We start from the raw sequence: 25,710 nt of genomic DNA on the forward strand, positions 1-25,710 counted from the left end.
TAAGTCCAAGCTCCCATTGCCTCTTACCTGGACTGCAGTAACTTCTCAAGTGGCTGCAGAGGAGGGAGATTAGGATATGTATACATCATACTGTTTTCTCTTCTTGGCTGAACAGGAAAGACTGCATTCCCCAGCGTTCCTGGCAAACTGAGTTGGCTATATGACTGAGCTCTGCACAGGCAAGCTGGGCCCAGTTATGTAAACTACTTCCAGTCCTGGCCCTTTAAAAATGATCTTTAAATACACTAAATATAGCTTTTTAGATGTGAATCCTACCACAATAAAATGATTTTTAAAACATCAAAAATTAAATAAAACTTAAATAAAAATGATCTTAAAGCTCTGTTTTCTCCCACCAAGATGACCTTGGTAGACATACTTCATGATAGGAGAAGGCTGCCCAACCCTTCTGGACTCTGCGTGACAGAGACAAATCTTTACTGTGTTAAGTCACTGAGATTTTGAATTTAATTTGTTATTGCGGTTCTAATACAAGACTGCTCATACCAACTGCCCATCACTTTTACCCTCCAATTCATCCTCTACATAAACATGAATCTGATCACCATACTTAAAACAGTCCAGTGGCTTTCCATTGATCTGAAGGTAAAAAATAGCTATTTATTTATTTATTTATTTATTTTTGAGATAGGGTGTCACTTTGTCACCCAGGCTGGACTGCAGTGGCATGATCATAGCAAACTGCAGCCTTGCACTCCTGGGCTCAAGTGATCCTCCCACCTCAGCTTCCTGAGTACTGGGACTATAAGCACGTGCCACCATGCCCAGCTAATTTTTAAAATTTTTTTTGTAGAGACAAGGTCCCACTATGTTGTCCAAGCTGGTCTCAAACTTCTGGCCTCAAACTATTGTCCTGCCTTGGCCTCCCAAAGTGCTAAGATTACAGGTATTAGCCACCACCCCCAGCCCAATAATGGGCTCCATTTGGCTGTACCTATCTCTTTAGCCTTATCTTGCAGACCACACACTCTGCAATTTCACTACCCTGGCTTTCTTTCAGTCATTTGTATTTGCCATACTCCGGCCCACTTCAGGGCCTTTGCTCATACTATACACCCTGCCTAGATAGCACTTCCCCACAGTTCTTTGGCTAATACTCTTTAGATGTCAGATCAATTCTCACTATGCAGAAAAGTCTTCCGCATCAAAACCAGTATCACATGCTCCCATAAGATCATGTATGTCTAACACACAACACCTCCTACCACTTCAATGCTCTATCTTTAAAATTACTTAATATCCTCTCCTTAAGGCTACAAGTTCTTAAAGACTGTAAGTTCCTTAAGATAAACTGTGTCTGTCTTATTCATTATTGTGTTACCCTGAAAAAAAAATCAAAGATCAGTCAGATGAATCGTTAGTTTGACTTATGGAGAAGATAAGGACAGCACATACAAAGCTTCAATACTTGGTAGAATATACATTATTCCTTGACAAACTCCAGTAGAAGGGAATTTAAAGAAAGTAGCTTAAACAGAAAGACAGGTCATCAGGTAGAGTTTCACGCTGACTTAAAAGCACTCTAAAACAAGGGGACTGAAAGGATGAAAAGACTGCTCCTGACAAAGAGAACCCAGCAAATACAACATGAGAGGAGGATAAGGGAGAAGGAAAACTGGAGACTCGCACCAGGCTGAGATGGAAATGGCCACCAACAGAAGGTTCAGGGGTTTGGAGACTGGATATTTTTAAAAAGAGTAAGAGGAACAGAGTTGTGCTTTGGGAAAATATATGAAGCCATGCATAAGAGAATAAGAAGAGGAAGAGAATTATAGTAGGCACTCCAGCTAAAAGACTAATTCAGCAACCAAGGCAAGAGGTGCAAAAGGCCTTCACTAGGGTAGTGGCAGCAGTACTAAGGAGGAAGTGATGGGTGCTGACACTGCATAGGTGCAATCAATTGTAGTTGACAATCACTGGACTGGGAAAGGGGAGGTGGAAAGGAAGGAGTCGGTATGGTGATCAGGAGGCTAATTAATAATGCCAAATGCTCACTTTCCTTAATTTCTCCACTGTGGTGGCTTTGATATTAGAGTAGTATGGCTCTTCATGACTAGTAACACTATATACTAAATTTTGCCTGCAAAAATAATAAAAACCCACAAGGTATAGTATATGTTAGATTTAGTGAATATACTTAAATTTATTATACCATGGTTTACTTACCACATCCTTGAAATATGGTGAATATTAAAACTGAGATAAAAGAAATAAAGATTAAATAACCGGTTCCCAGATTCTTTTTTTTTTTTTTTTGAGGCAAGGTCTGTCTGTGTCACCCAGGCTGGAGTGCAGTGATGTGATCATGGCTCACTGCAGCCCTGACCTCCTGGGCTCAAGCGATCCTCCCACCTCAGCCTCCTGAGTAGCTGGGACTAGAGGTGCATGCCACCACACCCAGCTAATTTTTGTATTTTTTTATAAAGATGGGGTTTTGCCATGTTGCCCAGACTGGTCTCGAACTCCTGGGCTCAAGTCATCTGCCTGCCTTGGCCTCCCAAAGTGCTAGGATTACAGGCATGAGCCACCATGCCTGGCTGTAGTTCCTAGGTTCTTGATAATGATTTTTATACAGTAAAACTAAAACCATGAGGCAGACTGAGAGAGCATGGAATACTAACCCTAAAGCCTGCCCAGGGCCTGTCCAACACTGCCCAGGGCTCTGACCTTCTTCTAAACTCCATTCTCATAGTGCCTGTGTATCTCCTCTCAATAAGCTGGCAGCTCTGTTACGTCTTTGCCTCTAGTGGGTAAACTGAAAATCTGGGGTAAAGATTAGTAGGATGGAAAGAAGATAATGATTAAAGTAACTGCAATTTATTAACATCTCAGAGACCAAAAGAAGATATCTTAAAGCACTAAAATCATGAGAGTAACAATTCATCTCCATTCCTCTGCTAACTAGCTATGTCACCTTAGGCAAGTCATTATCTCTGAATTATGTTCCTTTAACTGTACTTAGGGGAGTGGACTAGATCAGTTGTTATCTAACTTTAATATGCACAGGAATCACCTGCAGATTTTAAAGATTCTGATTCAGAATATCTGGGGTAGAGTCTGAATTTACACTAAGCTTCAGGTGATGACCACTAAGATTGCTCTGAAATTTCATGAAATAGAATAAAATTGTAGCTCATTGCTATATGGGCTTCTTTGCCTACAGGCATAATTTTTATAATGAAGCAGTAGTGATAAAAGTACTTTATTTTACCAATATTAGTAGGTCCAAAGTCAAAGCATTTTTTGGGTGTGCCACGGACTCCTGGCAAAGCCTATGGGCCCTTTCTGGAAATAGTGTTTCAAATAAAATAAAATATACAAGATTGTACCCCCCCCCCCAAAAAAAAGCCAATTATGCTAAATAATAGTTTATGATAATAGTTGAGAGTTCTTGTACTAATTTTGGATGATTTGTTATCACAAAGCAACATCATGGTGAATATTAAAACAAAAGTGGCTGTAACACCAATATACAGAATTATCTGCTTTACAGTATCTTTTTACCTAAAAGAGCCTTTCCCATCAGTCTCATTCTTTTAGTACTTCCGTGGTTTTTTTTTTTTTTTTTTTTGGGGGGGGGAAGGGGGACAGGGTCTTGCTCTGTTGCCCTAGCTGGAGTGCAGAGGCACAATCATGGCTCACTGCAGCCTCAATCTCCTGGGCTCAAGAGATCCTCTTACCTCAGCATCCAGAGTAGCTGGGACTACAGGCAAACACCACCACACCTAGCTAATTTTTTAATTTTTTTGTAGAAACAGGGGCTCATTATGTTGGGCAGGCTGGTCTTGAACTCCTGGCCTCAAGTGACCCTCCTGCCTCAGCTTCCCAAAGTGCTGGGATTACAGGTGTGAGCCACCATGCCCAGCCCTAGTATTTCTCTAAAATGTTAGGTTATTAGATTTAATTGCTCATTTGTCAAGAAACCTAAACTTTATTTTTAAAAAAGCAAAATCAAATTGTTTTTACTTAAAAATTTTTCTAAGAGTTACTGATACTCAAGTACACAGTTTTAACAATAAAGACCATTAAAGGATACTCTGAACATAGCACCAAGTTTGCTGCACAAATGGGAAGGAAAATCTTGAGAGCAAAAATAGACTGCTATCATAACAAGAGCTTTGTGATTACCTTAAAAAGATATGTTATCCACAACTTCAGTTTCTCCATGTACCAGTGGCCACTGGAGAACAGTTGCTCTTAGAGCTCCACCCCCATGTCAAAAAGTAGCTGTTAAAAATATACTTCACTGCATTTGATCTCGCTTGACTACCAGTTTTTAACTTGCTCTCAAACCTGTCTGAGTCTCCTCTGGCACAGCTTTTGTGAAATAATGATTCAGAGATTAAATCAATACATCTGAGGCCCTGCCTGTATACTTAAGAATCACTCAGTGTAAGCTTCTTTAAAAATGTTACTACTCACTCACAGAGAGAAGTAAATGTTACAAAGAATATGGAACACTGGGTATTTTACAGTTGCGAAGGACAGAACACAACTTAAAATAACAATGCTCTCAATTCTAGCATAAGGATAGTAACCTTTGAAACGTGAGCATTAAATTTTTCTAATTTGATTTTTGTAAACAACTGAACCAGTCCAAAAGCTAAATGCAATGATAGCTTACAGCAGTCCCTCCTAAACCAAAAAAAATCAGAAACGGTGGTCTTTTTCCGTACTACTAAACTCAAGACAGACACCTCACCTTGCCTACACAACTAATGCCAACTAAACTTCACATGATCCTTATTAATAGAGAAAACAGGATGAAAGCTATTTTAACTACCTCAGAAAATTATTAATTAAAAAAACATTTTTCTAAGGTAAAGTCTGAAATATTTGAATGTAAGATACTGCAGACAAATACAAATTTTCAAACTGGCAAAAATGTCATCAGCGTCTTAATCTACCTACTTCTACCAACTTCTCAAAGGAGTTAGGGAGTTAAAAACTGGGTTCACGATTCTACTTTATTTATACCATGCCTTGCACAAGGGCCAATAGAAACAGAATGACTAATGACAAAATATTTGGGCTTTTGGCTGCTATAACTGATGCCTCTGAACAATAACGCTGAGACAACAAATAAAATGAGAGTGACAAGTTCTTCAGCACATTTCTGCTTCATACAAGTGTTCAGGGCCTCACAGGTCCTATATTAAGATGCGGAACTTGGCTAGGCGCTGCGGCTCATGCCTGTAATCCCAAAACTTTGGGAGCCTGAGGTAGGCAGATCACCTGAGGTCAGGAGAGCAGCCTGGCTAACATGGTGAAACCCCGTGTCTACTAAAAATACAAAAATTAGCTGGGCATGGTGGTGTGTGCCTGTAATCCCAGCTACTCAGGAGGCTGAGGCAGGAGAATCACTTGAACCTGGGAAGCGAAGGTTGCAGTGAGCAGAGAGCACCCCACTGCACTCCAGCCTGGGTGACAGAGCAAGACTGCCTCAAAAAAAAAGTAGGGGGAGGGAGGGTTGGGGGTTGAATATATACATCTCCCTACCAAAACTCTACTTAAAGTATAAAAATGGGATGAAAAAGAACATAAATCCACCAGGACAAGAAGAGAATAAATATGGAAGTTCAAATAAGGAAGAATGAGTGAAATTGGTCTGAGAAGCAGAGATCCCTAGACTCTCTCCTGAATGCCATCCTGCTGCCAGCCCCTTACCCCTGGAATTCTGGAGTTTATTCTCTGGAGAGGGTAAACAGTAGTTCTGGACTAGTCACTAAACTGAAAAAGAGGATACAGGTGACCATACGTAAATGAGTGCTAAAACACTCTCCCCACCACCACAACTTGAAGTCATGCCTTACTAAATCCTCCGTCCCACTGTTCCAGAGAGCTGTGCTCTCCAACAGGACTTTCTGTGATGATACAAATGTTCCTTTTTTTTGAGACAGAGTCTTGCTCTGTTGCCCAGGCTGGAGTGCAGCGGCGTGATCTCGGCTCACTGCAAGCTCCGCCTTCCGGGTTCACGCCATTCTCCTGCCTCAGCCCCCCAAGTAGCTGGGACTACAGGCGCCCGCCACCATGCCCGGCTAATTTTTTTTTGTATTTTTGGTAGAGACGGGGTTTCACCATGTTAGCCAGAATGGTCTAGATCTCCTGACCTTGTGATCTGCCCGCCTCAGCCTCCCAAAGTGCTGGGATTACAGGCGTGAGCAACCGCGCCCGGCCAAATGTTCCTTTTTACTCCCCTCAATTTAGAGTTTATTTTGCCAAGCTTAAGGACATGCTGATGACATAGCCTTAGGCGGTCCTGAGAACATGTGCCCAAGGCGGTTGTGTGACAGACTGATTTTACACATTTTAGAGGGGGCAGAAGTTACAAGCAGACATCAATCAATAGAGGTAAAAGTGTACATTGGTTAAGTCTGGAAAGGTGGGATAACTCACAGGGGATTCCAGGACATAGGTGAATTCTGTAAACCAAAAGTATCTGAGGTCTCAATCAAGTTAGAAATTTATTTTGCCAAGGTTTAGGACATGCCTAGAAGAAAAGAACCCAGAAGTACAGAAACAGTATGTGGCCTATGCCTTTCTCCAAAGATGATTTTGAGGTCTTCAATATTGAAAGGGGAAATGTGGCTGGAGGGGAAAGAAGGACGGTATGGTCATACACAGTGCGAGAGAAAAAAAAGCAAGTAGGGAACAGTACATTATGTACTACTGGTCTCATGCTCAGTAAATCAGCATTTTACATAAGGTGAAGATGTCCCTTTTCTGCACTGTCTAATATGGTAATCACTACCAACTGTGGCTACTGAATACTTGATGTGTGGCTAATAAAGCTGAAGAAATTTTAAATTTTATTTTAAATAGTTTGATATAAAGTAACACATACAATTAACTCAATACCAAAGTAGTATGTCTGGAGTAAACAAATTTATTGACCATATTTCATAGTTTTCTGCCTCAGAAAACAATATATTATTTAGCTTTACTGATGCCTGCTGTCATTAGGAAACTCAGTTATCACGTACACAATGACAGACTAATGCCTCTAATATCAAAGTCACCAGAGGAAAAAAGAAAAAAAAAAAAAAAAGAATAATGCCTCCAAAGGTAAAGACTTCAATTCTAGTTTACTACAATTAACTATAGTTAACTATTTCTGAGGGTAAGGAAGAAATCTTGGGAGAAATTCAGATAAAATCTTTTTTTTTTTTAAAGTACCTATTCTGAGTGTCAATTTGGAAAGAGTCAAAACAACCAAAATGAAGGATCATCATCAAGTTTCATACAAGAGGGCTTGACTTAATCAGGTGTGGTGGCACATGCCTGTAGTCCCAGCTACTCAGGTGATGAGGGAGGATCACTTGGGCCCAGGAGGTGGAGAATGCAGTGAGCCAAGATCACACCACTGCACTCCAGCCTGGGCAAAAGAGCAAGACCCTGTCTCAAAAAAATAAAAAGGACTTGACTTTAAGCAAAGACCTTAATTCTTACAGATGGCAAAAAAATTTTTTTTTTTTTTTTTTTTTTTTTTATTCCTTGAGAAACAAAAGCCTAGTTATTGGGGAAGAAGTGAAATAATGGATTTAAAATATAAGGTTTATGTAACAGCAATAAAGATAACTTCATTGTATGTAACAATACTACACACAGGGCTATTTCTGATTTTACAATTAACTGGGAAAACTGAGCAAGTCAAATACTGAATAGATATATATTTTTAAACTGGCTGCGTTCTTCTCAAAAACAGAATTTGGAACATTTAACCTTAGAAGACCTTTTTAACTAGAGGAGAAAGTGTACCACAGGGTTGAATCAGACTTACTAAAATCTTGTAACTTGGGCAAGTCAGCTAACTTCTTTAATCCTCAGCTTCATCATCTGTAAAATGTGAATTATCATACTGCCAACTCAAGAGGACTGATTAAAACAACACACATAAGGCCTTCCAGGCACTAAGCAAAGACTCTTACATTATTAACCAGAAAATCTGGTTAGAGCTTCTTCGACTCTTTCTAGTTACCAATGTGGCCAACTTTTATTGAAATCTTTGGGTAACAGAATGTTATGGATAAAGAAACCAGATGGCTTAAGACTGATTTGAAACAGTAATTTCCATTTGTTCTCTGACAATCAAAACTACGAATTAAAAACAAACCTAACAATTTAATGTATATCTCTTCTTTCTCCACATGACTATTAAGTGGTTAAACAGCAAAGCCTTACCAACAGCAAAGAGAAGGGTAACAGTTCTCTTAACACGGTAAGATTCAATTACAATACCTCGTACCATTCTCCTAGGCACAACCATCACCTGCAGCCATAAATCAAAATCTGCAGTGATGAAACTGGGGCCTATGAGGCAACCCGTAGGTTTTGTCCTAAAATATGTCCCTTTTCCTAGTATATACAGGCATACCTTGGAGACACTGCAAGTTCAATTCTAGACCATAGCAATAAAGCAAGTCACACAAATTTTTTGGTTTCCCTGTGCAAATAAAGGTTATGTTTATACTATACTGTAGTCTATCAAGTGTGCAATAGTAAGTTGTATCTATTAGTTTTATCTAAGGTAGAGAAAGTGACTGTTTCAAGGATTTATGCGCATTAGAAAGAGGAAAAAAATCCTTCTAATATTCTGCCCCATCCTTCACTGAGACAAGAAAAAATTAAAATATACCTCTCCAGGGAGACCCTCTCTTGGGCAACCTGTTTTCTCAGCATAAGGAAGCTTTCTCTCTCTCTTCTTGTCTATTAAGCTTTCTGCTCCTTAACTCAGAAAAATAAATACATAAATAAATAATAAAATAAAATACACCTCTCCACTAGGGAATGGAATAAAATTCAGCAATAAAATAGAATTGCTGAGGCACAAATGCCTTATGCTGAGTGAAAAGAAGCTAGACTCAAAGTGTATCAATGTACAGTTCCATTTACATGGCAAAGGTAAAACTATAGAGACAAAAAACAGATCAGTGGTTGTTGGGGACAGGAGGAGGGATTAATGAGGAATTTTTTTGTGTGAAGGAATTATTCTATATTTTGACTGTGGCTGTAGTTACACAACCATGTATGTGTGTGTATATATATGTGTGTGTGTGTATATATGTGTATGTACATATATATATGTGTCAAAGCTTCCAGAACTTACACCAGAAAGGGTGAATTTCACTTTATGTAAATTATACTAAATTATATATCTAATTTTTATTTCAAGGTGAAGAATACTTTTAGTATTCTACTCTTTGAGAAACAGCATATTAACCAAACAATAAGCTAAATGTGAAAAATTTCTCCTTGGTTTAACAAGCTGTCTTAGTTCTCTCTGGATGGTTAACTGGCAAATCAATGAATATGAAACAGATTTGATATTGCTGGTTAACTGATCTACCTGTTTCTCAGTCACACCTAGTTTTCTAAGCCCTGCCAATTCCTCCTTAAATGTGTATTTCAAATCTATTCCCTCTCATTTACTCTCAAAATCTCCACTACTCCCAAGATGAAGTCTTTAACAATTCCCAAGCACCCACAAGATAAAGTCCTTATTTATTAACAGAGCATAAAAAGCCCTTTATTGTCTAAACCAACCTACTTTTCCAGATTTGTCTTCCACCACAGGCAACCCTACTTATTACTCATTAATACCTTTTAGAAAGCAATTTGGCCATTTATATTATACAGCCTTACAATAATCCATACCCACTGACCCTTTAACCCAGTAACCTCACTTCTAGGAATTTATTCTAGGAAAATAATCTACATAACACTAAAAAAACAGACAGCCCAAATAAATAAAAACAGGAGAACTGCAAAGTAAATGATAGCATATCCACAGGATAGTTCCTGATGCAGCTGTTAAAATCATGTTTATGCAAAGTTTTTAATAGCATGTGGGAAATACTTATGACTTACTTTCAGTGAATGAAGAAGCTGGATATAAAGTTACAAGTACAGTATAATCTCAATTATGAAAAACAGTACAGAAGAAAAAGAAGTTCCACAATTTTATCTCTAAAAGTGAGACTATAACAGATTTTTATCTTCTCTCTAGTTTTCTTTATTTTCTAAGCTTTCTCTGGTAAGCCTTTTTTTTTTTTTTGAGACAGAGTTTCGTTCTTGTTGCCCAGGCTGGAGTGCAATGGCGCGACCTCGGCTCACCGCAACTTTCGCCTCCTGGGTTCAGGCGGTTCTCCTGCCTCAGCCTCCTGAGTAGCTGGGATTACAGGCATGCGCTAACACGCCTGGCTAATTTTTTTGTATTTTTAGTAGAGATGGGGTTTCTCCATGTTGGTCAGGCTGGTCTCGAACTCCCAACCTCAGGTGATCCGCCTGCCTCAGCCTCCCAAAGTGCAGGGATTACAGGAGTGAGCCACTGTGCCCTGCAGGTTAAGCGTATTTTTTTATATTAGAAATACACACACCTTTTTGATTCAGTGATTTCATACCTAGGACTCTCTTTTGAAGAAATGCAAGATTTATGCACAAGATGACAGAGTATTTCTTATAAAAATAAATTTAACATGAGGGTGATGTACATGCATGATATTATTAAACAATTTAAGTAGTTTTTACAGATATATTTTATATACCATGAAATTTACCTGTTTAAAGTGTAGTAAATTCAGTGGGTTTTCAGTATAGTCACAAAGTTGTGCATCCATCACCACCACTTCCTAATCTTAGACCATTTTGAACACCACAAAAAGAAACCCTGGGCTGGGTGTAATGGCTCATGCCTGTAATCTCAGCAATTTGGGAAGTTGAGGCAGGAGGATCACTTGAGTCCAGGAGTTCCAGACCAACCTCGGCAAAATAGTGAGACGTCATCTTGACAAAAAAACTTTTTAAAATTGCCAGGGATGGTGGTATGGGCCTGTAGTTCCAGCTATTCAGGAGGCTGAAGTGGGAGGATCGCTTGAGCCAGGGTGGTAGAGGCTGCAGTGTGCTATGCTCATGCCACTGCACTCCAACCTGGGTGACAGAGACCTTGTCTCAAAAAAAAAAAAAAAAAAAGAAACTCCAAACCCATTAGCAGTCATTCCTCATTCCCACTCCCACCCATCCCAGTCCTTGCTAACCACTAATGTACTTTCTGTCTCTATGGATCTGTGTATTCTGGACATTTTGTATAAATGGAATCACACAATATGTCATTTTTTGGGACTGGCTTCTTTCACTTAGCATATTTTCAACGTTCATCCACGCTGTAGCATGTATCAGTATTTCATTTCTTTTTATTGCCAAATAATATTCCCTTCCCTTGAATGGATATACTACATTTATCCATCTATCCATCAACTGATGAACACTGGGTTATTTTCGCTTTTGGCAACTATGAATAATACTGCTATGCACATTTGTGTACAAGTTTTTGTGTGAACATACATTTTCATTTTGCTTGGATATGTAGGTAGGAGTAAAACTGCTGAGTCATACGGTAGCTCCCAAGTTTAATTTTTTCAGGCACTGCCAAACTATTTTCCAAAATTACTGCACCATTTTACATTCCCACCAGCAATGTATGGGTGCTCCAACTTCATAGCCTGGCCATTTGCTACAATAATCTTTTCATTATAGCTGTCTTAGCAGGTACGAAGCAGTATATCGTTGCAGTTTTGATCTGCATTTCCCTAATGGTTAATGATGTTCCGCATTTTTTTCCATTGGCTTATTAGTTATTTGTACATCTTTAGAGAAACATCCATTCAAATCCTTTGCCCAAACGAGTGGGTTTTTTATTGTTGAGTTGCAAGTCCTTTAATATATTCTACACACCAGCTCCTTGTCAGGTATACGATTTGCAAACATCTTTTCCTATTCTGTGGGTTGTGTTTTCATTTCCTTGATGGTGTTCTTTGATGAACATTTTTTAATACAATGAAGTCCAATGTATCTATTTTTGTCACTTGTGCTCTTGGTGTCATTGCCTAGAAAGGCCAGGAAAACTACCGACAAAAATTGCCTAACACAAGTTCACAGAGATTTATACCTATGTGTTCTTCTAGGAGTTCATACTTTAGTGCTCACATTTAGATTTATGATCCATTTTAAGTTAAATACAAAATACAGTATGAAGCAGGGATCCAAATATGTTCTTTTGCGTGTGGATATCCAATTGTCCCAGCACTATTTGTTGAAAACACTATTTTCCCCCCAGCTGAATTATCCTGGCACTCATGTCACAGTGGGAAATGGGAAATACAGTTTTATCCTTTATAGATTAACTCAAGTGTGTGAGAAAAATCTATACTGGCAGTCTCCAGATAGTCACTCTCTCATTCCCTTATTTTCATCATAATATCTATAAAATCTGTAATTATTTTATTTGTTTACTTATTTCTTAACTGTCTCTCCCATTAGAATGTATAAACTTCAGGGCCGAGTGTGGTGGTTCACACCTGTAATCCCAGCACTTTGGGAGGCTGAGGCAGGCAGATCATGAGGTCAGGAGTTCGAGACCAGCCTGGCCAACATGGTTGAAAACCCATCTCTACTAATGATATAAAAAATTAGCCAGGCGTGGTGGCATGCACCTGTAATCCTAGTAGTCAGGAGACTGAGGCAGGAGAATCGCTTGAATCTGGGAGGCGGACGTTGCAGTGAGCTAAGATCGCGCTAATTGCACTCCAGCGGCAACAGGGTGAGATTCAGTCTCAAAAAAAAAAAAAAAAAAAGGACAAAAAAAAAAGAAAAAGAATGTATACTTCATAGAGACAGGGACTTTTTCTTGTGTATTATTGAATCTCTAGAGCCTACAACAACAGTGCAGGTTCCTAGAAGGTAGCTAATAATTACTTCTTGAAAAAATGAGAATATATATTAAATGGCTTAAAAGAAAATGTCCCAAATGTTAATACTTTGGTTGGAACTATCATTACAGCTAAATTTTTCTTAAGGTTCTACAATGAACATATACTACTTTTATATAATCAACTATGAAATTATGGTATTTTAAAGATTTATAAAACTTTTGAATCAATTTTTTTATTCCTCAAAATTCTAAGAACCTCAATTTTTGCTAAACTATTTTGTTTTAGCTTCTTTTATAGGACCTCAAGCATAATGACACCATCAAATATCTGTTAGGTCAGGTCTAAGCCTTACGAGCCATCTTTGATATTCTTTCCCTTATGCCACACATCCAAATTATCATTAAGTCCTTCCAGCTCTACTCCCAAAATATATATCCAATCTTACCACCTCTCATTAACTCCACTATTAACAAATTTTAATTCAAGCTACCACCATCTACCATCTGAATAAAGCAACAGTTGGTTGTGGTGTTGTTTCTTTGTTTACGGACAGGGTCTCGCTTTGTCCCCCAGGCTGGAGGGCAATGGCGTGAACTTGGCTCACCATAGCCTCGACCTCCTGGGGTCAAGTAATCTTCCTGCTTCAGCTTCCTAAGTAGCTAGGACTACAGGTACGTGCCACCATGCCTGGTTATTTATGTTTTATTTTTTTGGTAGAGACAGGGTCTCTCTATGTTGCCCAGGGTAGTCTTTAACTCCTGGCCTCAAGTGATCCTCTCACCTCGGCCTCCCAAAGCACTGGGATTACAAGCATGGGTCACCATACCCAGCCAGCAATAGTTTCTTAATTGGTCTTTGTCCCTATTTGTATGTCTCTACACATCAACCACAGGGATAAATCATATCTCACTCCACTACACTACTTAACACCTCCCACCATCACACACCCAATGGCTTCCTGGTGCCATCAGAATAAAATTCAAATTCCTCACCTTTGACCTAATGGCCCTTTCTGGTGTAGTTCTTGCCTATAATCTATTTCCTACTTATTTCCCCCTTGTTGACTGAATGCTAACCACACAAGCCTTTTTTCTGTCCCTGGCAAATGGCAAGCTCATTCTCTTCTACAGGCCCTTCTACTTAAGAGTTCCTTCTGCCCTAAATGCTCTCCACATAGCTAGCTCTTTATTGCCATGTAAGTCCCACCTCAAAAGAGGCCTTCTCTAAATTCTAGCTAAAGTAGCCCATCTCTTCTAGTACTTCCACCCCCACTTTTTTTTTTGAGACGGAGTTTCACTCTGGTCCCCCAGGCTGGAGTGCAGTGGCGTAATCTCAGCTCACTGCAACCTCTGCCTCCCAGGTTCAAGTGATTCTCCTGCCTCAGCCTCCCAGAGTAGCTGGGATTACAGGCACGCACCATCACGCCTGGCTAATTTTTCTATTTTTAGTAGAGACAGGGTTTCACCATGTTGGCCAGGCTGGTCTCAAACTCCTGACCTCAGGTGATCCACCCACCTCAGCCTCTCAAAGTGCTGGATTACAAGCGTGAGTCACCACGCCTGGCTTTAGTACTCCCTATTCATTACCTTATTTTCTTCATACTATTTATCACCAGCTGAAATGATCTTGTCTTTTCTATCTCTTCCTCCATATTAGATTGTAACTTCCATGAGGAAAGAACTTGTTTCCCTAGTGCTTGGACCAGTTCTTGACATACAACAATCTCTCAAATATTTGTTGAATAAATGATTGTTATTCTAAACATTGAGGGCAACGCAAAACTGATTAGTTCTCCATTAATTACTCCAGGAAAAATATAACTAAGAGTGTAAAATGGTATTTTTACATCAAGAATCAAGTCACCTGAAAATTCAAATTAAAAAGTTGATTATATATAATGATTCCAAGTAAAATAATATTAAAGAAATAATGAAACTATTGAAACACATTCTAATGCATTCCTCCAACTCTTTCCATTTGCTCTACAACTACTGAGGCACACACTGGTGTCATTAGAATATAAAGATGAACACAGGATATAAAGATGAATAAAACTTTGAACGATTCTAAAGATATATCCAGTTGGGTAGAGAGAACAGATATAAGAAAGAATCCTATATATGATTAACGCTGCACCAGCAGCAAGCTCCCCATGCACTGACAGCCCAGGAAATGAGTGATTCTGTACGAGACATCATGACAAGAGGGATGTGTCGTGTCAGGCAGGTCTTCCTAGAGCTGGCCCTTGAAGGATAAACTGCCTTTTGATTAGTCAGGCAGGAATCCCTTTTTAATGAGTTAAATAAATGATTCTGGCTTCTTCCACTTAGATAGCAAGTAATAACAAAAGACTATGAACCTAATTAGGTCTAAGGTTGCCACTATTTATTTTAGCTAACACTGATAAACTGATAAGCATTTTACTACGTGCCACTGCTTTTTTTTGGCATCAGGGTCTTGCTCTGTCGTCCAGGCTGAGGTGCAGTGGTGCAATATTGGTTCACTGCAGCCTGAAGCTCCTGGGCTCAAGCAATCCTCTCACCTCAGCCTCCCAAGTAGCTGGGACCACAGGCATGCGCTGCCGCACCCAGCTTTCCCTTTTTTTTTTTTTTTTTTTTTTTGTATTTTATGTAGAGACTGGGTTTTGTCATGTTGCTCACGAACTCATAAGCTCAAGTGATCTGCCTGCTTTGGCCTCCCAATGTGCTAGGATTACAGGCATGAGCCTCCACACCTGGCCTGTGCCACTGCTTTAAACTAGTTATATGCATCATTCATACTGTTGTGGTGGTAGGTACTATTATTATTTCCACTTGGAAGAATGGTGAAATTGAGGCACAGAATGCGTCAGGAACTTACCAAAGGTCATATAGTTAGTGCAAGTGGCAGAGTCAAGATTTAAAAAAACCCAGCAGCCAGACACTGAGCACATGCTTTTAACGTGGCAGTATAGTTTAACACAAATAATATCTATCTCAATGAGTTGCTATAAGGGTTGAATGAGATAGGGTAAATACTTGTTAAGTTATGTAAGACAGCATTACTTCTTGCTTATTTTTTTTTTTTTTTTTTTTTTTTTTTGAGATAGAGTTTTGCTCTTGTTGTCCAGGCTGGAGTGCAATGGTGGGATCTTGGCTCACTGCAACCTCCACCTCCCAGGTCCAAGTGATTCTCCTGCCTCAGCCTCCCAAGTAGCTGGGATTACAGGCACGCACCACCACGCCCGGCTAATTTTTTGTTTTTAGTAGAGGAGGGATTTAACCACATTGGTCAGGCTGGTCTCGAACTCCTGACCTCAAGCGAACCACCCACCTTGGCCTCCCGAAGTGCTGGGATAACAGGCGTGAGCCACTGCGCCCGGCCACTTCTTGCTCTTTCATTTGTTAGGCTTTTGAGTGCTTTTCTATGGTTCAGGATGCCTCAATGAGCATCAAATTCCACTGTTTCATTTTTAAGGAAAGAAAGGAAACTGGCATTTATTGAGGACTTTCCATATGCCACAATCACTTTAAAGGTATTACTCTAATAACAGCCTTATCTTGAAGGATTTTTACTTCTAAGACTCAAAGTAAATTGTCACGCAGTATACAAAGAGGAGGTACTATTCAATTAATTCCATACTTAAAACCCAATTTCCATTGCATTAAAAAAGGTATGTGGGAATAGAAGGTATAAAAATTAAAGGAACCCACCTCCATGGGAACCTGTCCTTTGTCATAATTAAGAATACCCTCTTCCACTCACTCATTCATGTTCATTCAGTAACATCTATGTGGGCCTACTACGAGAGTGGTATCTTGCTACTGGAATGTACGATCCCCAACTTAAAAGAGCTCAACAGTCTAGTTTCATAAAACATCTTAAGTCCTATAAAGAAATTCATATGCTACCTCAGCATTGTTTCTTGGACATGTGCAGAAATGCAGAGAATTTAGTTGGTACGCATACTAACTTCCCATTACAAATTAAATAGGCCAACTCACAAAGTCTTAGGTTGGTCCAATAAAGTGGCCACTAGCCATGTGTGACTTAATGAGTCCTTTAAATGTGGCTAGTGTGACTGAGGAACTGTATTTTCATTTAATTTTAATTAACTTAAATTCTAAAAATTTATTCTTATCCATTACTGGAAAACTTTTAGGTAGTTCTGGAGCAACTTGAGTATATGAATTTACTTTTTCAAATGTAAATTTTATCATATCTAAATACAGATCAAATATTTCCAATGACAATTTAGCATCTGAATTGACACGTGCTTTCAGTGTAAAATATATACTGGATTTCAAACAATTTATATGTAAAATTTCTCAATTTTTATACTGATTAAAAATATTACTAGAAAAGTTAAAAGTATATACATAGCTTGTATTTTCTTTCCATTTGACAACACTGGCCTAAAGATGAAATATTCTTATAACTAGAGCATTCCTCTAAAGATTTTTTTTCTTTGAGACAGAGTCTTGCTTTGTTGCCCAGGCTGGAGTGCAGTGGCGCGATCTCAGTTCACCACAACCTCCGCCTCCCAGGTTCAAGCAATTCTCCTGCCTCAACCTCTCAAGTAGCTGGGACTACATGCGCCTGCCACCACGCCTGTCTAATTTTGTATTTTTAGTAGAGACGGCGTTTCTCCATGTTGGTCAGGCTGCAGATTCTTACAATGATTTGAGAATTCCTCAAAACTCCTGAGCTTCAACAACTGACTTCAAAGATTGCTCCACAGCAAGTTGGAGAAGCCTTACCTGTATTTGCCTGTGCTGTGCTTTAGCGTTAGTTCTATTACTACAGGTTAAGTACCTTCTGGTACCAAGCATTTCAGATTTCAGATATTTTCAAATTTTGGAATATTTGCATATACATAATGAGATAGCTTGAGAATAGGACCCAAGTCCAAACACATCTGTGTTTCATATACGCTTTATACCCATAGCCTGAAAATTATTTTATATGATAGTTTAAATAATTCTGTGTGTGAAAGTTTTGTCTGCATTTTGACTTGACTTGTCACATGAGGTGAGATGTAGAATTTTCCACTTGTGGCAATATGTTGGTGTTCAAAAAGTTTGGGATTTTAGAGAATTTTGGATTTTTAGATTAGGGATGCTCCACCTGTACATGAAAACAGCAACAGAAAAGTTGTGAAACCATTTTAAAATACACACTAATTACATTTACAAGCTATTTTCTGAAAGCAAGCCAAGATAGAAACAAGGGTAAGAAATTCATCTTTGCTTTTCTGTGATAAGGCAAACAGAAATAACAACCTATGAAGTAATGTAAAAATGTTCAAAGGAGTAAACAATCTTCCTTTGATGTGATCCAAAAGCACAAACACAATGACAAATGACCTTCCAGGTGTAGTATGAACTTAAGTTTCTATCTTTCAAGCACTCATCTATGCCTTGCTGCAACAGACGTTCTCAGTCTTTTCACACCTTCAACTAGAGATTACATTAATTTTAAAACTTTAATTGCATTTTTCACTGAAATCAATTGCTTTTAAAAAATCTACGTAGGATGTGAGTGCGATCTGGCTGCAACATCTGTCACCCTATTGATCACCAGGGTTAATTCGGCTGATCTGGCTGGCTAGGCAGGTATCCCCTTCCTCCCTCACCACTCCATGTGCGTCCCTCTCAAAGCTATGCACTCAGTCGAAGAGAATGACCATTCCCGATAGAGGAGAACTGGTCTTTGGTCAAGGTGATATAGCAGCTGCGCTCCCCTGCTAGAACCTCCAAACAAAAAATCTACGTAAAACATAACAAAGCAAAACATGGAATAGTGTTGGCAGCATGTAAGCATTACAGTATCAGCTACTAGAAGACTAATCTTGGAGCTAAGAATCACTCTAAATATTCACCTCAATGGGGGTCTTAGTACAGCAGATTCAACGATGAATATAACATTTTGGCCCAAAGTATTACTGAGATGAATAAACCCGATGTTTATTTGTCTAAGTCTATGCCTCTCCCAATTGTAAAATTTCAAGAAAAATGAGCAGGAGGTAATTCAGAAGCACAATTCCAAGTGAAAACTTCTCACTTCTAACATCAATGAAAGGAGGCATGAACAGAAGAAAAGTTGTGGTTACAATATCGCTGAAGTGTTAGGTGTAAATCTTTGTGTATGACTTTCATGGACAATCTAGACAGAAATGTTACGCCACAAGGGAAGTAAGCTCAAGATACTTTCACGGCTGGGCGCAGTGGCTAATGCCTGCAATCCCAGCACTTTGGGAGGCCAAAGTGGGTGGATCACTTGAGCCCAGGAGTTCAAGACCAGCCTGGGCAACATGGTGAAACCCCATCTTTATAAACCCCGTCTTTATATACAAATTTATATTTATAAATCCCATCTTTATATATATAAAGCTTTTAAAATACAAAGCTTAGCTGGGAGTGGTTGTGCGTGCCTATAGTCACAGCTACTCAGGAGGCTGAGGTAGAGGACTGACTGAGCCTGAGGGTGGACAATGCAGTGAGTTGTGTTCACGCTCCTGCACTCCAGCCTGGGTAACAGAATGAGACCTTGCCTCCAAAAAAAAAAAAATGCTTTCACAACATTCTACTTATTTATTATGCTCTGTGGTTTACATATGCAAATGACAGTACAATGAAGAGACTAGCTCTAGTTACTCAGAGACTAGAGTGTTGTTCTGTGGACAAAAACAACGCATTTATATGTTAAAATCAGTTTTTCAAGACTTGCAAGTTTTTTTTTTCAAATTTCAAATATAGTGTGCTTCATCTCAAAGTATTATTGAAAGAAAATATAAAGTTATATTAACATAAAAACTCAAAAGTTTGAAGTCTTCCTGTATACTAAGTTAAACACAATTTTGATTTAAACAAATTCTATTTATGAAAAACAGTCACTAGGCACGATGGCTCATGACTGTAATCCCAACACTTTGGGAGGCCAAAGCGGGAAGACTGTTTGAGACCAGTCTGGGCAATGTAGCAAAATCTCATTTCTACAAAAAATTTTAAAAAGTTAGCTGGAGGGCCGGGCGCGGTGGCTCACGCTTGTAATCCCAGCACTTTGGGAGGCCGAGGCGGGCGGATCACGAGGTCAGGAGATCGAGACCACAGTGAAACCCCGTCTCTAATAAAAATACAAAAAATTAGCCGGGCGTGGTGGCGGGCGCCTGTAGTCCCAGCTACTCGGAGAGGCTGAGGCAGAGACTCCGTCTCAAAAAAAAAAAAAAAAAAAAAAAAAAAAAAAAAAAAAAAAAAGTTAGCTGGGTGTGGTGGTGCACATCTGTAGTCCCAGCTACTCCGCAGGCTGAGGTGGGAGGATCATTTGAACCCAGGAGATCAAGGCTGCAGTGAGCTCCAGCCTGGGTGGCTGCAAGAGAGTCTGTCTCAAAAAAAAAAAAAAAAAAGAAAAAGAAAAGAAAGAAAAAAGAAAGGAAAAAAAGGAAAGGAGAAAGAAGGAAAGTCAGTCATGTTTACTTGTTTTGCATGTTTGTTTTTTAGACTTTTTTTCTTTTTTTTTTTTTTTTTTTTTGAGACGGAGTCTTGCTCTGTCACCCAGGCTGGGGTGCAATGGTGTGATCTTAGCTCACTGCAATCTCCACCTCCCAGGTTTAAGCGATTCTCCTGCCTCAGCCTCCTGAGTAGCTGGGATTACAGGCACGTGCCACCACACTCAGCTATAGACTTTTAATTTTTTAGAGAAGTTTTAGGTACACAGCAAATTTTCGCAGAAAGTGCATTGTTCCCATATATCTACTGTGTGTGTTTTTACGTTTTGGCTAGAGGAACTGCCAGGAAAGAGAGGGGTAAGTGTAAAGTGAAGGATGTTCATCTCCACAGCCCTTGGCAAAGAAGGAAAGAACTCTGTCCTAAGTCACTCTACATTCTACCACTACCAGGGGCCTAAAAATGGCAGGTGGATAGAATTAAGAGAGAGTATTGAACTTCTGGTAATTAGCTGGGTAAGGGGCCTGGAAAGAAATTCATGTGCCAGAAGAGAGAAATATTACTCCTCAGTATGAGGTTCTGGTATTGACAATCACGTTCTTGTTTTTTGAGACAGGGTCTCCCTCTGTGGCCAGGCTGGAGTGCAGTAGTACAATCATAGCTCACAGAAGCCTCTAACACTCAGGCTCAAGCAATCCTCCCACCTCAGCCTCCCGAATAGCTAGGAGTATAGGCACATGCCAGCATGCCCAGTTAATTTTTATTTAATTTTTTTGTTCAGACGAGGTCTCACTATATTGCCCAGGCTGGTCTCCAACTCCTGGCTTCAAGCAATCCTCCTGCCTCAACCTCCCAAAGTGCTGGGATGACAGGTATGGGCCACTGTGTCCAGCTGATTTTTTTTTTTTTTTTACTGCTACATTTACTTTACGGCTCTGCAAATAAGCTTAGGTGAAGATGATAAGTATTTACAGAATGGTCAGATTTGCAGGATGCAGCATGCATGTAAAAACCTAAAATGCAATAAACATACGAAAAGAATCAGCTCACTAGTAATCAGAGAAATGCAAAATAAAATAATGAGAAACCATTTCACAACCATCAGACTGGCAAAGGTTTCAAGTCTCTTCTTAGGCGGTGAAAGGCAATGTAGAAACAAGCTGTTGATGATGAGATACAACCAGAACGAACCAGTAGTAGAGTAGAAAATATGTATGTTCCAATCCAGGGCTTCCGCTTCTAGATATATACCATGGAGAGATACACACTGGGGCTAGAGAAGTAATATATAGCAATATATGACATGGAAATTGCCTATTATAAAAACTTTAAATAGATAAAAAAAAAAGGCAAAAAATTAGGAAATTGCTGAATGTCTATCAACAGGGGAATGGATAAACTTGCACAATCATATAAAAGAACACAATTCAGCAGTTGAAGAACCAAAGCTACAAATAAATCCAAAAGCTGCCCTCCCCTGCAAAAAAAAAACACCCCACAAAGTTTAATTTTTTTCTCACAGAGCTGCAAAAGGATACATGAAGCACAGTAAAAGCACATCGAGGCAATACATATGAATGATTAAGTAGCTAAAAGTATAGAACTATCAATGAATATCAATTTCAGGTGACTACTGTGAACTTTACCTGAGCTCTGTGTTCTCAGAAAGCAGTGATGGTTAGTCCACCCCATCGTTTTGTGTTCTGGGAAACAGGTAACTGCAAAGAACTGGCCTGTTGCATATTTTCAAATAAGGCAATCAGGAATGCTCTCCTAATTGCAATAGCCTGAATAAAATCATCTCCTTAACCAGCCAGGATATTATGTCTTTGACACAGGAATGGTTATAACTCTAGGGAGGGAAGGGAGTGGGATGAGGAAGATGATGCATATTTAGCTGTAATGGTAACATAAAAACCTGAAATATGGCAATGATAGCCCTTTTTTTTTCCGTACAAAAGGATCTGTTATTCTGTGTACTTTTCTGCTTAAAATGTTTCAAAATTATTATTTTAAAACTTATTTTAAAAGATGATTTGTCTCAAGTCAATTAATCTTTTACAATCTGTTTTCTCATATGTTAAACAGGCATGTGAATACATGCCCAACCTATTTCACTGGGTTGTAGTGTTTTTGCTAATCACCAAGTATTAGAATACTTGAATACTGCGCCAATTAGTTCAGTCCGTGAGACCACAGTTCAGATTAGGATAAGGTTAAGGGTTAGATTATCATGCAAACCTTTTAACTCTACTTCAGGGGCAAGACTACACTCTTACTTTCCAAGAAGCATAAAAGATACTCTTTGGTTACAAGAGGAGCTAGGCAAGTCTAGGTGTGATGTCTCAATCCATATCCAGTAGAACTACTGGGCAAATAACCTTAGTAACTTGATGAGGGGCTACTAAACAATCTCTGTATAAGGAGGCTGGCACACTCAGTACACACACACACACGTTTTGTTTGGGGTCTGTAATTGTGGTTCATGTGGAGGCAGACGTTGTTTTTTTGTTGGGGGAGACATCTGAAAACATCTAATCTCAGCCTGAAGTGCCCAGCTGGTTTCAAACTGCTTTATTTCAGGTGCTTCTAAAAAGACTTGGTGAGTACAAGGAAGTGATTCTGCTAATTTAGAACAAACCCATCGGTAGTTAAAATTTAATCTTAAAAGAAACTTGGAACCAAGCATCTAACCAAAAGAGCTAAAAGGCAAGTGTTAGACTCTGGGATAATACCCACAATATTCTCTAATCACTGAACTAAATAAAGATGCTCCTGCACTCACAAGGCTAAAAACAAAAATAACCTTTAAAAATGGGGGGTCTATAATCTGAACTCTAAGAGTAACTTGTAAGGTCTTCTTGATCTCCCTAAAGCCAACAATTTTGAAGCGTATTTGGAAATCGCTCATTTCTAATTTTTATTTCTCCCACTCCTCACAAGAACCAGGAAATATAAGACTCTTCCTTCCTTGAATTTAGTTAAGCTTTAACTAAAACTAAGCATTTAACTAAAAGTAAAATGTTTGGTCCCTTATTTTCAAACAGAAAAATAAAGTCTGTATTAGCCACTCAATAAAAAAGTATAATGTCAAATCAGAAGTCTCTAGAGCAGACCCTAGTCAGCTTCAAAGCACTTTAACAGAGTGAATGGTCTTAAGCGTACCACAACTCAAAGCCCCTAGATTAAGTCTTTTAGTATAAAGTGCATATACATTTAAAATGTTATTAAATTTTTAATAATTAGATATTAAAAAGACTCAAGATGCTGATACTTTGTAGCTTACAGCATTAAACCAAAGAACCAAAAACTGAACAGTATCAAATCCCTATTACATACATATCTACAGTCATCAAGAAACTACCGGTTAATCTTTTCTTTCACTAAGGGGCCGCCTGCATGTTCACGGAAGTTGCAATAACTTAAGAAAACCAAAACTGTTACACAGTGAAAACAGTTTGTATGCAGATAAGCTGGTACCAACTGCTTCTAGACAGATGCAATTACAGTGTAATATTTCTAGCAAAGTCTGGTAAGGCTATGCCTGCAAATCACTGACCAAAAATGGTAACAGTGTGTGCAGACTAACGAAAATGACAAAATGTTCCATCTGATAGTTCAGTTGAGAATACGTTTTTAAATAGCTAATTAGAGTGACAGTGTAAAGGGGGAAATATGTAAATTAAGCAAAATGTCCATCATATAGAATATACTAATGAGCACCTGTTTACTTTTTGATGACTCCAGTATTTTAATGGTTTTTAAAGCTCTTAAATTTGCTTGTATCAGCATCCCAGCATCATGCCCACACCTTGCGCACCAAGTTCTGGCAGAGTCCAACTGTCTACAGGTCAGAAAAAAAATTCTAACCATACATGGACAGATCGGGCAGGGAAGGGTTAAAATAGACACTGCCAAGCTTGACAAGCACGACGAGAGTGCTGCTGGAAGCCGATTGCCAGATAAAAAGAAAAAAACAAAGGGGCTGCAAGGCCACCCCGTTCTAAATCATGCCAGGATCCTGCTCGTTAGCGATCATTCCGTGCTCTAAAGGCTTTATCTTCCTTATTGAGATAGACCTCAAGGGCTGCTCGAACGCGCACAAGTCACCAAGCGCCTCAGCGCCAGCTCTGGGGAAACCCACGCCAACAAGGACGGTGGCTGGATTCCGACGCCCCCCGCCCCCCCACTCCCCGGCCTCGACGTGCAGACCTCCGCATGGATTTCACAGAGCGGGTGGGGGCGCTCAACCCCGGCCAGTTGTTGCAAGGCCGGGTCCGGAGGCACCTCAGAGGCCACGCTCAGGGCGGCGACCTCGCCCCAGCTGGGAGCTGCGCAACGGCCGCGGATCCGCCCCGGGGCGCGGGGGCCCAGCCAGGACGGCGGGCGACGGAGGCCCAGAGACACCCCCCCACGGCCCTGCGGCCCGGATACTGCAGCCGGACCGGGTCCCTCCCCGGGCTGAGGCACGGCTCACCCCCTTAGCCCCGACTCCGCGGCGCCCCAGAGGCGCACTGCTCCCGGCCGCCTCGGCCCACGCCTCGGCCTCCCTCCCACTCACCATCTTCGCCGCGGCGGTCGCAGGAACGCGGGGGAGGGAGCCGGCGGGCAGCGAGTCTGCAGAGCGTCCTCCTCACCGCTGCGGGACCGAGAGACCGAGCGCTGAGCTGACGCGGCGGCGAGAGCCTACCCTGGGGCGGGCGCGCCTCGGGACGGAACGCGGCTGCGCACGTCACGCACCGCCCGCCGTTGCTACGCAACCAGCCCGCCCGGCAACGCCCCGCCCGGCAGCTATCCAGACTCTCGGAGGGGAGCTTCCCTCATCTGCTTAAGGCTGCGGGGCAGGGTCCCCCTAAACCAGAAAGTGTTTAGGGGTGGGGGTGCGTCCTCTCTCGTATGCAGGAGGCTAGAAGGCGGACTGGGCTGGCTCCTGATGGCAAGGGGCGGGCAAAAGATGATGGGGGATGGGTGGCCTTCCTTCGCCTCCACGGCGGGGCCACCTGACGCCCCACCCATCGTGCAGGCAAGGCCTGCGCGGGGAGGCAGCCACCTGGCCAGGTGTGCCTGCCGCAGGGGGCGGGGCGGGGCCGTGGAGGGGAAAAGGAGGGGAGAGCCGGGGGAGAGGGGGATAGTGTGGGAAGGAGGGGGATTTGGAGGGGAGAGGCGAGGGGCACATAGTTGGGGAAGGAGGGAGATGGAGAGGGGAGGGAAGAGGTGAGGGAGAGGGGACAGAGTGGGGAGAGGAGGAGTATGTGGGGGGAGGGGCGAGGGGGCACTTAGTGGGGGAAGGGTGAGGGAAGGGGAGAGGTGAGGGAGAGGGGACAAAGTGGGGAGAGGAGGGGGATCTGGGAGAGGTGAGGGGAAGGAGAGAGATGTTGGGGGTGGGGAGGGCAGGGCCCGAGGAGGGGGAACGCGCTGGGGGAGGACCCACGGGAGCGGAGTCGCGGGCCGCGGCAGCGGGGACGCCTCCCGCATTTTTTACCTACTTTGGTGCGATTCCCGCCGCCCTCCCCTGATTGGCCCAGTCTGGCTTGTCCTGCCCTCGCATGAGGGGAAAA

The 25,710-nt window shown here is 40.9% G+C and overlaps 1 protein-coding gene across 1 annotated transcript in view; it reads right to left on the reverse strand.

Annotated features, from left to right (window-relative positions):
- The window catches only part of DSTN (destrin, actin depolymerizing factor), a 38,134-nt gene extending 13,266 nt beyond the window's left edge, over positions 1 to 24,868 (reverse strand). The window contains exon 1 of the mRNA XM_032142811.2: positions 24,714 to 24,868. Within this exon, the coding sequence (XP_031998702.1) occupies positions 24,714 to 24,716 (3 nt within the window). The 5' untranslated portion in view covers positions 24,717 to 24,868. The remainder of the gene's footprint in view (positions 1 to 24,713) is intronic.
- Between the last annotated feature and the right edge of the window lie 842 nt (positions 24,869 to 25,710).

This window comes from Hylobates moloch, unplaced genomic scaffold, assembly GCF_009828535.3.
Source record: "Hylobates moloch isolate HMO894 unplaced genomic scaffold, HMol_V3 SCAFFOLD_21, whole genome shotgun sequence".
In the NCBI taxonomy this organism is placed as follows: Eukaryota; Metazoa; Chordata; class Mammalia; order Primates; family Hylobatidae; genus Hylobates; species Hylobates moloch.